A 12677-nucleotide genomic window follows, 5' to 3' on the forward strand; every position below is an offset into this window, starting at 1 on the left:
TTTTAAAATTGAATCTTAATATTAGATTTTTCTTTCACTTAAATTTAGGTAACTCATTTTTACTTCTTTGGAAGTACATTGCTCTCTTGTGGAACTTTTAAATTTTATATTTTAAGCCATCTGTGGACATAAGACATTGATATGTGACTGATTATCTGATATGACCAGAGCCAGACCTCTGAAAATCCTGCTACAGAGTAAATTTATCTACAGTGTTAAGCCTGTTCAGCAAGCCATGTACTTAACAATTTTTCTACCATCCAACCTATATTTTCCCAATAAGATTATCATTTCCAAAAGAATATATAACAAGGATTTTAGGAAATGTTATCCTGAAGTCAGTCTTCACTATTATCTAGCACATATTTATGCCTCTAGTTGGAATTTATTAATTCCTCATGATAACTTCTCTTGCTAATCAATGACATCAGGTTTCTTTGGAAACCTCCACTTAAATAGGAAATAAGAAAACTTTTCTTGTCTAAGTTAGCACAAATATCTCTTCTCTTGTTTCGGTGTTTGAAAACAAATAAGAAAATGGGACAAATTTATCTTAACTTGACCTTTGTTTGTGTTGATGTACTGATTTCCTTTTATTTCAGTTTAAATACAAACAAGGCTACAGGAAGCAACTTGGACACCATATTGGATTCCGGAGTGTCCAAGATGACCCAAAACTTGTGTTGTCAATGAATGTAGCCAAAATGCAGAGCGAAAGAGAATACAAAAAAGACTTTGAAAAGTGGAAAACCAAGTATACCAGCCCAGTGGACATGCTGGGGGTGGTGCTGGCCAAGAAATGTCAGGCCTTGGTTAGTGACGCGGACTACAGGCACTACCTGCACCAGTGGACATGCCTGCCGGACCAGAATGATGTTATCCAAGCTAAAAAAGTGTATGAACTACAAAGTGAGGTCAGTGTTTGTTACATTAGTTTCTTTATGTGATGCTTCATGCTTTGTATTAATAGCAATATAGTTATAGAGAGCAGAAATTAGAGGAATTATCAATGTAAATCTAAAATGCATCTGTTTGTAATGTGTATAGTCACTTAACCCAAAGGGCCACGTGAAGACAAGATTTTGATGGCTTCCTTTATCCTTTCACAGAATATGTATAAGTCTGACCTTGAGTGGCTGAAAGGTATAGGATGGAGTCCTCTAGGCTCTTTGGAAGCAGAAAAGAACAAGCGGGCTTCAGAAATCATCAGTGAAAAGAAGTATCGCCAGCCTCCAGACAGAAACAAGTTTACCAGCATTCCTGATGCCATGGACATAGTTCTGGCAAAAACAAATGCCAAAAATAGAAGTGATGTGAGTAATCCTTTAAAAAAATCAATAAAATGGATAGTGTCTGCTACCTGGAAGTTTCTCAATAGTATACACTTAATAAAAGAGTAGAATAGAAAAGCATTATTTTCCACAGGACAGCATCATGTTTTATATTGGTTTACTTTACATCCACTTGTGGAATAATATAAAAATATTTTGGTATCAATTTTAGTCAATCAAATTTCTTTAATCAGAATGTAATGAGAAAATTATTGAACATGCTTTTTCCTGTGAAACTTCAGAGCATTAAAGACATAATTTTATTTTTGGTTAGGATTGAGTACATGAAGAGGAGATATTATATAGGCAAAGTGGAAATATTGTCAAGAGTGTTTATCTGCCACATGTAGTGGCTTCAGGGGCAGCCAGGGCTACTTAGTGAGACCTTCTTTCTCTGTCTCTGTCTCTATCTTTATCTCTGTCTCTCTGTCTCTTTCTCTCTCTATATATGTGTGTGCGTGTATATATGTGATATATATATATATATATATATATATATATATATTCTCCCAAGAGGAGAAAGGCTACTCATCACAACTCAACTAAATAGCTTAACCTTGAACATTAAAAACATTACAAAATAGGTATTTTATATATATATATGTCTTAGAGAATCTAAAAATGTACATGCATATATGATCTAAATATGCATAGTATAAATACATATATATACATATAGTATATACTATAGAATGTGCTGTGTATTCTACCTATATCATATATATGAAGAGTTTTCTATAACATGCAGGCCCTTATTCCGCTCACTTTTGCAATTTTGTTTTCCAAAAGCTGTAGTAAATGCTGACCTGTCAGCCTCACTATGAATATTTAAGTACCCCTTCCTTCATTTTTTTTTGTTTTTACTATGGCACTTTTAATCTAAAGGATTCATAAAGCACACATCTGTGCAAAATAATTTCCCCTTCTTAGAATCTTTTTCCTCTCCATGAAGCTCTGAACTTAGAATAAGGTGACCAAGAGAAAAACTGTAGATCATAAAGTTGCTATATGTACCCTCTAACAGTGTGGGGTAGTTACAGAGATGCTGAGACACTAATTCTCTTGGGCCCAGCAGAACCAGGACCAGCTAGGGTCCTTGAACCTGCTGTCTCGTCTTTGGAGTTTATCTATCCCACTATAAACACATTTTTTTTCCTGATACAATAGGATGGGAGTGGCACGTGCCATTAAATCAACAGAATGTTTTAGTGGGTCTCAGTAGGAACAATTTTGTCCCACAAGAGACATTAGACACAATATAGAAATATTTCTGCTTGTTGTAACTTGGAGGTGGCATGCTACTGGCCTCTAGTGGATAGAAACCAGGGATGCTGCTGAAAATCCCACAATGCATAAGACAGCCATGGACACCAAAGAATCATCTGGTGTACAGCACTAATAGTTGGAAGACTGAGAAACTGTGGTGTTGGGAATGAATCGGAAAGGTGGGAGCAGAACTGGGATAAATGTAGGCAAAAGTTAGTGAACTTCCCTGTGCTTTGGACTTGGAGGTCTTAATCAGTTTCTCTGGTTTATATGCACTGAAGTAAGCATCTTGGAAAAGAAGAAAATGCCAGTCCCACATGTCTCACACTATACCTCTCAAAGGTACATTGATAAGTATGAAAATACACTGGAATAATTTCAGTAATACATAGAAGTTAAAAGATAATATAGACCTCATATTTTTCATCCTGATTACACAAATATTACTATTTTAACACATTTTGTTTCCTATCTCTTCCTCCTCCTCTTTTTCATCCTCTTGCTCATATCTGTGAGATAGTGAGTTACTTCATGAGGCCACATTACTCCTAAATACTTCAGAGTGTGTATCTTGCTAATAAGGTCCTTCTCCTACATAACAATGTGATGATCAAAATCAAGTAATTAATGTTGATGTGATACAAAATTTGTTCAGTTGTACCACTATTATCCTTTATTCTAAAAGAAAAACTTGTCCCTGGCTCAGAATCCAATCCACGATCATATATTTTACTTGCCTTTACTATATTATACTGACATATTTCTTCACTATGTCCTGTCTTTCAAGTCCTTAAATTTGTAAAAAGAGAAAAAAACAGGCCAATTATTTTGTAGAATCCTATCAGTTTTAGTCATTTTTATGTCCTTATTGATTTAGAAGGATGGCAGATGTTGTGTCTTCCCTCAGAACTTCCTCTCAGGGATACATCATATCAAGTTGTCCCATTGCTGATCATTTTAACTTTGATCATTGATTTTTAAATTAAACTTTAAATTATTATGCCTGATTCATCCACTGTCAAATTACTGTTTCATCCTTTGTAGTTGATAAAAATAATATCTTATAGGGAGATTTTCCAACACTTTAAATATTCCTGTTTTTCAAACTTTTATTTCTTTTAATTTCAGTTAATGTGTAAATTTTTTTTTAGATTTGAATTTTTGTTTCTTTTTTTTCTTTATTGTCAAAGTCTTGTACAGAGGGGTTACAGATTCATATGTAAGGCAGTGAGTACATTTCTTATTCAACTTGTTACCTCCTCCCTCATTTTCCCCCCTCCCACTCCCCCTCTCCTTCTCCCACACCATGAGTTATACAATTGTTCACACCAAATGGTTTTGTAAGTATTGCTTTTGGAATGGTTTGTCTTTTTATCCTTTGTCTCTTGATTTTGGTATTCCCTTTCCCTTCCCTAGTTCTAATACACGTATATACAGTATCCAGGGTACTAAGGTCAGATACAGTGATATCAGGGCTAAAACCATGGGAAGGGAATGTGGGAGAAAAAAAAGAATGTTGGAAATAATTACAACAATGATATACCAATAATGTGTGAAATTTTTGAGTCCTCTTTGTCTTCTGCTAAAGACAGGGATATAGATGGTTTTAGGACATCTGCATAATATTGATAAACTTCTAAACAGTCCTTTTAGGAATCCTCAAATGATCAAATTTCTTATCCTCCAAAATAATTGTATAGCAATGTAAGCCACATCTATGTCTAGAACATGTAAGCCTTCATTTCTAGACATACATTGAATAAGTCATCTTTTGAGAAGACAAGAGGGTTTTCCCAATTAAACACTGAGGAAGATTTTTACATCCTGAAAGAAGTACATCTCCATTCCATTTGAAATTGGCAAAGGTTCTACTTCAGTTGATTTCTTATGGACAGTATTATATGGAACTTTGGAAAGGAGATCCATAATCTACATCTTGAAGGGGGTTATATCCTAGATATGTCAAGAAAACTGCAATTATAATGTTTAAAGCACATGAACTCAGCATTTTGCTTGAAGCCAACTATGTCATGTACTAATCTTAAAAAAAAAACACTGAAAAATTCTTATTTCTTATTTTAGAGACTTTACAGAGAAGCTTGGGACAAGGACAAGACTCAAATCCACATCATGCCGGATACACCTGACATTATGCTGGCTAAGGCAAACTTAATCAATACTAGTGATGTAAGTTTCCAAATTCAGCCTGCATTTTCAGGAAGTTCAGTTTAATTGCTAAGTCCAAGAAGTTAAAAGTTCTTTTGAGGGCTGGGGATATAGCCTAGTGGCAAGAGTGCCTGCCTCATATACATGAGGCCCTGGGTTCGATTCCCCAGCACCACATATACAGGAAATGGCCAGAAGTGGCGCTGTGGCTCAAGTGGCAGAGTGCTAGCCTTGAGCAAAAAGAAGCCAGGGACAGTGCTCAGGCCCTGAGTCCAAGCCCCAGGACTGGCCAAAAAAAAAAAAAAAAAAGTTCTTTTGAATTTCTGAATCATTTTCATTTGCAAATGACATGAGACTTGTATTCCCTATTTGCTGACTTCTAGATTGAACTTCTAGATCATTGACTTCTAGATCATCATTTAAGTATTCCTTAACTTGGGCAGAGTTGGAGAACTGTGCTTTATGTTCCTATATTTTATTATTGTATATCTCATTAGAATAAACTGAATTATTTCTTTTTTTGTGGTACCAGGGTTTGAACCTGGGGCCTTTGCTTGCCAGATAGTTGTTCTACCACTTGAGCCATGTCCCAGCCCCAAAATGAATTATTTCACTCTCCCATATATAAGCAGGTCTTATTTATGAGCCCAGATGATTCTCTCCAGATCTGCATTATTTTCATTAGTATCAACATGTATTCACTGAAACTTTGAATGAGCACACAAAACTCATGCCAGAGAATTTTATTAATTTTATTCTCATCACAGAATAATCTCCTGAGATATGTATGTGTAAAAATAATTATTTAAAATAACAAGTTATAAAATCCAGTAGAACAACTAAAGTATTTTTTAGTTTAAATTTATCTTTAATCTGGCTGCTCATGGTACATGCCTATAACTCTAGCTATTCAGGAGGCTGAGATCTGAAGATCATGGTTCAAAGCCAAGCCTGGGCAGGAAAATCCTGAGACTTGTTTCCAATTAATCACCAACAAGCCAGAGGTAGAACTGTGGCTAGCCTTGAGGGAAAAAAAAAAAAGCTCTGGAACCATGCTCAGGCCCTGAGTTCAAGCCCCAGGACTTGAAAGTTATCCTTAAGTAATTATACAAAGGAGTTTTTAAGTCAACATGTCAGTTTATGAGTACAATGCCTCTTGATCCATGAGAGTAATTATACTATTGAGGAATGTGTTGGAAAATTACTCCAAGAGCTAAAATATAAACCTGGATCCAAGATCAACAGGCATTTAAACAATCTAATTTTTAAATAAAATGCATTTAATTTATATTCTCATTATTTCTGTCACATATCTGCAGAAACAACATTTTATACATAAGGTTTTCTATCTCAGTAATTAAAATATTTAAATATTAAATTTTAAAAGTGATGAAGACTGTGCCTTACCTACAGATAGTGATCCTTCTTCAGAGTGACCTGTAGCATGAAGCAGTTACTGTTTCACGACACATTAGCCATGCAGAAGCAACCACCCCTTATGCACAATTTTCCTCCCTTATAAGATTAAGGTGGAAAGGCTCTTACTCTAGCAGCTTATAATGAAGTACTCCACATTAATTGGAAAACAGCTCCTAAATTATAATCCATTTTTTTTTCTAACACTTGGCCTCTGTTGCATTCTCATAAGTAGTGGGGAAGAACTGACACTTAATTTTCTACATTGAGGAAATCAAAGAACTTAAAAGTTTAAAATGGGTTCATTAGCAATATGTAGCCATAATTTCCAATTACTTTTGAGTTTTCTAGAGCACAGACACTATTCTCATGAACTATTAAAACATTTAGCACTTTGGACTCATTACACTGCTGTTGTTTATGATAAGTCATTTTCCCGAAAGTGATCATCTTTTTCTCCCAACAGAAACTCTACCGAATGGGTTATGAGGAGCTGAAGAAAAAAGGTTATGACCTCCCTGTGGATGCTATTCCAATCAAAGCCGCAAAAGCATCTCGGGAAATTGCTAGCGAAGTAAGACTTTATCTCCCACTGATATTGATTGCATGCAATTTATCATTTCAAAGCAATCTTAATGTAATTATAAATTGAACAAAAACTCCTAAGGGCTAATAAATTAAAGCCGAATGAAATGATCCTAGGTATGCAGTTGTATGATGGGGATAAGATTAAGGGTACATTTATTATATATGGAATTTATAGCTGATGTTAGCCTTTAATCCGTCTTATTTGAAAGCCGATATTTTTGGCTCTCCAGGCTTGTAAGACCTTAAGAGTTAATGAGCTTTGTAATTTGCCACAAGGATGACAACAAAAGTTAATTTTGAAAGGAATTAAACATCCTTTTTTTTTTCCATTAGTACAAGTACAAAGAAGGTTTTCGCAAACAGCTGGGCCACCATATCGGAGCCCGGAATATTAAAGACGATCCTAAAATGATGTGGTCCATGCACGTGGCCAAGATCCAGAGTGACAGGGAATACAAGAAGGACTTTGAGAAGTGGAAAACCAAGTACAGCAGCCCAGTAGACATGCTGGGGGTGGTGCTGGCCAAGAAGTGCCAGACCTTAGTCAGTGACGCTGATTACAGACACTACTTGCATCAATGGATTTGCCTGCCAGACCAGAACGATGTCATCCATGCTCGACAAGCCTATGACCTCCAGAGTGATGTGAGTCTAGGGTTTTCCTTTGCTAGGTTACGTATTTTGTCTGCTTTCCTAAGTATCAAAGTTCTCCTGAAGTGAAGGGAGTTGAGTCTACAGTACTAAATTCCACTGCCCTGGATTAAGGCCCAAAAGGTGTTCTGACACCCAGGCAACTGTAGGTACCACTATCGTTCCACAGAAAAAAGAGACAAATGCCCCCAGGGGCTTCAATGTATGCGCCCAGATTGCTAATCTAGTCATTGAAAATTTGACACATTCTCTACATGCTTTTGTTAAGGGTTTTCTGCAATTTAATATGCATTAAAAACAACAAAATATTCCAATTAGAAGTATATTTTGTTGATTTATAATTCATAGATAACTTTTGAAATTTTCTTACAATTCAAGTATTAACAATAATATAAGCCAGGGGCTGGTGGCTCACACCTGCAATCCTAGCTACTCACGAGACTGAAGATTGCAGTTCAAAGCCAGCCTGGCAGGAAAGTCCATAAGACTCTTATCTCTAATAAACTACTCAAAAAAGTCTGGAAGTGGCACTGTGGCTCAAGTGGTAGGGTGCTGCCCTTGAACCAAAGAAGCTCAGGAATAGTACCCAGCCCCTGAGTTCAAGCCCCAGGACTGGCACAAAAATAAAATAATGGAATATACTTTGAACTTGTACTTCTTTAGAATCATATGCTTAGCATTTAGTGATTTATCACTTGAAATTTCAGAATTTGTACAAGGCTGATCTTCAATGGCTAAGAGGCATTGGCTGGATACCTACTGGTTCTCTTGAGGATGAGAAGAACAAAAGAGCTACTCAGATTTTGAGTGACCATGTTTACCGTCAGCATCCAGATAAATTCAAGTTTTCCAGCCTAATGGATTCCATACCTATGGTGTTGGCAAAAAACAATGCTATTACCATGAACCACGTAAGTCTTTCTTAGCATGAGGGAGGTCTTTTGGGGGGTAGAACCTGAAATCTGTTTATATAAGAAAATTCATAAGTAGATAGCATGATATTAAAGTGGCTTTTAAGTAAATGTACTTCTTACCAATGCAAGATTGAAGGTGTAATAAATTTTCACTAAGAATCAGACGACTCTATAAATCCAATGTACAGACTACAAAATTAAGGAGAGAGAAAGAAAAAGTAGGTAGGGAAGTGATGGGTGAGAATGTAAAGGGTGACACTGATCAAGATACATTGTATTCACAAACTATTAAATGGCAACTCCTTTGCATTTAAAGATCATTTAAAAAATAAAACTAACAAGGATCAGATTATTCATTACAGATGTGTGCTTGTTGTGTCTTTGTTTTAGCACCTCTACACAGAAGCTTGGAATAAAGATAAAACTACTATCCATATTATGCCAGACACACCTGAAGTTTTACTAGCTAAACAAAACAAAGTGAATTACAGTGAGGTAAGCAATGTATTTATAGTACAAGATACATTTTCCTTACTATGTACTTTAAAAATCGAGCTTATGATTCTTTCTGTCTACTGCAGAAATTATATAAGCTTGGACTAGAAGAAGCCAAGAGGAAAGGCTACGACATGCGACTTGATGCCATTCCTATCAAGGCAGCCAAGGCCTCTAGAGACATCGCAAGTGACGTAAGTACAGCTGAGAAGATCTACTTTGAACATCACTTTGAGGGCTGGGAATATGGCCTAGTGGTAAAGTGCTTGCCTCGTATACATGAAGCCCTGGGTTCAATTCCTCAGCACCACGTATATAGAAAAAGCCAGAAGTGACACTGTGGCTCAAGTGGCAGAGTGCTGCTAGCCTTGAGCAGAAAGAAGCCAGGCACAGTGCTCAGGCCCTGAGTTCAAGCCCCAGGACTGGCAAAAAAAAAAAAACAAAAAAAAAACAAACGAATATCACTTTGTTTCTCTTGGACCTATAGTGGAGCAAGTGCACTATGAAATTAAAACCCTTCCTAATGGTTTATTATTTTTTAAGAACTAGATTAAAACAATAGTAATAAAATTCTCATATGAAAGTTAAATTCTAGCTATGGTTGAGCCCATAGCACCATCTCAAAATACATATAAGTCCTACTGAACCAAAACATTGAATGCTTGACTGTAGTAAAGATGTTATTTTTTTAGTTTTTTACATGACATGCTTCTTGTTAATAAACTCGTAGGGTTTCTTCCCAACCCTGCCTATGCCCTGTATACTAATGAATGTGTGAAAAATGGGTAAATAGGACACAGCTATTCAGAGTCGACCCACCCATGTGAACCACATGTTGTCTAGGTGCCCAGAAATTGGCTGCAAGCATTTTTTCCCCAACAGATAGATTTCCATGCCTTTCTAAAAATTGTTATGCTGTCATCTTTTGTCCATGAGATAGAAACATATTTTCCTTTATTTCAAAAATAATAAAGTAATTATAAATATAAGTGATCAGTAATCTGAGAAGGGTAAAATTGTTAATGTATGCCATATAATGAAATCCCTGTTGCTATTAAAGTCATGGTTATGGAGAATATTGAGTGACAGAAGAATGCTTGCATAATAACTGAGAAAGAAAACTAAACCTTATACAATGTCTGACTCATATTCTAATTTTATTGTCTTTCATATGCATGCACCACAAACAGTTTGCTCTAAGTAGGAGAATCCTGTTTTAATTTTATTTTTTTTTATTTTATTAACTAAATTTTGTTGACAAGGTGTTGTGCAAAAGGGGTACAGTTACATAATAAGGCAGTGAGTACATTTCTTGTGATATTTTACACCCTCGCTTTTCTTTCCCTTCCCTAGATCAGGTAGGCATATATACAATACCCAGTGTACCAAAATCATATACAGTAACCACATAGCGTATGCCAAAGGAGATTCACCTAGAACTTTAAATGTAACATCAACAATAAAATCCTCCTGTGTCCTTCTCTTGGAGTTGTTTTTGCTTATCCTTGTCTTATATGATCATATGTACATAGCTGTTGAGCTATGTGATCCACTGATAGGTCTATTCTAGACCTTTTTATGATTAGTAGTTGTTTGGTTTTTGTCTATTTCATTTATTTTCTAAATGGTTTATAACATGCAAATATCCATTGTATAACCAAAAGAAATATATTTGCTTTAGTTACTAAAATGACTTAGGGATGTTTTAACTAAAAGTCAAAACAGATAAATGACAACTTTTTTCTTCTTACAGTTCAAGTACAAAGAAGGCTACCGTAAGCAGCTCGGCCACCATATTGGTGCACGGGATATCCATGATGACCCCAAGATGATGTGGTCCATGCATGTGGCCAAGATCCAGAGTGACAGGGAATACAAGAAGGACTTTGAGAAGTGGAAGACCAAGTACAGCAGCCCAGTGGACATGCTGGGGGTGGTGCTGGCCAAGAAGTGCCAGACTTTAGTCAGTGACGCTGATTATAGGCACTACCTGCACCAGTGGACATGCCTGCCGGACCAGAATGATGTCATCCATGCTAGACAGGCCTATGACCTCCAGAGTGATGTGAGTACTGAGGATGATAGGAATGTGAGAAATTCATGAAGTGACTCCCCTTTGACAAGGTAATCATAGGTTGCTTCAAGCTCACCAGCCTCTGCAAGGAGGGAGTAGCACATCTGCCTTCTTTATGAGTATTCATCTTCTACCCTTCCAGACTTGCTGGCCTACTAAATTATATTTGCAAGGGGACTCAAACAGGGCTGGAGACACAGCCTTGGTGAATGTCTGCCTAGCAAGCATGAGGCCCTGAGTTCAAACCTCAGTGCTGCCAATAATAATAATAACAATAATAAACAGTAGTGTTCTTGGTTTCTTCTACTTTACATGAAAATACAGGGATAAATATTTATGGTATTTGTGTCAACAGAATATGTACAAGGCTGATCTCCAGTGGATGAGAGGCATTGGCTGGGTGCCCATTGGCTCTTTGGATGTGGAAAAATGCAAAAGGGCAACTGAAATTTTGAGTGACAAAATCTATCGTCAGCCTCCGGACCGATTCAAATTTACCAGTGTGACTGATTCTCTGGAACAAGTGTTGGCCAAGAATAATGCCATCACTATGAACAAGGTGAGTCTTCAAAATTCAGAGTGTGAACCTCAATCAAAGAAGGAGGGTGAATGAGCAAAGAAAGAAATGAGTACTGAGCAAGCAACAAAAGATGTCTATACAGTATCTATCCATCATCTCTCTCTCTCTAATCTATCATCTAATGTCTATTGGATGAATGTCACATTGTATTTTAATATTTCCCTTGTGACTGTGATAAAGATGACATATTAAGTCTTTGCATAAAAATGCTTATTCTTTCAACTGTCAAGTTTTTCAAATTATTAGAAGGTACTTACATCTTCTCCACTATGAACTCATTGAAGATGTTTATAAAACACAAAGTGTTTGTAAAATTCCATAACTTTATCTTTGTTGTTGTTGTTTACATAATTTTCCATGGTCCTGAAATTCCTATTAATTATGCCTTTTTTTTATCCTGATGGATTTATGTACTTTCTTTGACAGCGTTTGTATACAGAATCCTGGGACAAAGACAAGACACAGATCCACATAATGCCAGACACACCTGAAATTATGCTGGCAAGAATGAACAAGATCAACTACAGTGAGGTGAGAGCAGATGCTACTTCCTCCATGCTTGCACAGTTTTTTATTTCAATTATTTCAAGAGTGACATAATACTAAATGGCAGCTTTATAAGGAATCCCTTTTTTCTCACTTTATATAATTACCAACTTTTACATATCTTTATCACAATCATAAACATTCATTGTTATGAGAACTATAATTTTAAGGAGTACAGATTACAAACATAATTAGTTCAAATAGATTAAATAGACCATTTTCTTTCATTAGTTTTTGAAGTGAGGAAATTAACAATAAGCCAAATACATATGTATCTCATCTTAATATTAAAGCAAAGCTTTAGTAAATTTTTCATGTATGGTATTGGACTTAAGTTATAGTTTACAGACAGAGCCTGAACACTGTCTCTAAGCATTTTTGCCCAAGGCTAGTACTCTGCCATTCAGCCACACTTCCACTCTAGCTATTTGGTGGTTTATTAGAGATAAGAGTCTCATGGAATTTCTGCTTGGGATGGCTTCAAACTGCAATCCTCAGACCTCAGTCTCCTGAGAGAATTTAATATTTTTAATATATAAAATTAAAGGATTAAAATCACAATATTACCAGATAACACACAGAGAACTTGAAAATCTTTGCGTACGTATTAACAAGTCTACTACCTTTACCCTTCTGATAAGCACAGGGCC

General features: G+C 36.1%; 1 protein-coding gene across 1 annotated transcript in view; it reads left to right on the plus strand.

Moving 5' to 3' along the window:
- Neb (nebulin) overlaps positions 1 to 12677 on the plus strand; it is a 217731-nt gene that overhangs the window by 79072 nt on the left and 125982 nt on the right. The window contains 11 exon segments of the mRNA XM_048345481.1: positions 603 to 914; positions 1110 to 1313; positions 4680 to 4784; positions 6646 to 6753; positions 7101 to 7412; positions 8126 to 8329; positions 8723 to 8827; positions 8914 to 9021; positions 10581 to 10892; positions 11257 to 11460; positions 11908 to 12012. Coding sequence (XP_048201438.1) covers positions 603 to 914; positions 1110 to 1313; positions 4680 to 4784; positions 6646 to 6753; positions 7101 to 7412; positions 8126 to 8329; positions 8723 to 8827; positions 8914 to 9021; positions 10581 to 10892; positions 11257 to 11460; positions 11908 to 12012 — 2079 coding nt within the window.

Source organism: Perognathus longimembris, chromosome 4 (assembly GCF_023159225.1).
Source record: "Perognathus longimembris pacificus isolate PPM17 chromosome 4, ASM2315922v1, whole genome shotgun sequence".
NCBI lineage: Eukaryota > Metazoa > Chordata > Mammalia > Rodentia > Heteromyidae > Perognathus > Perognathus longimembris.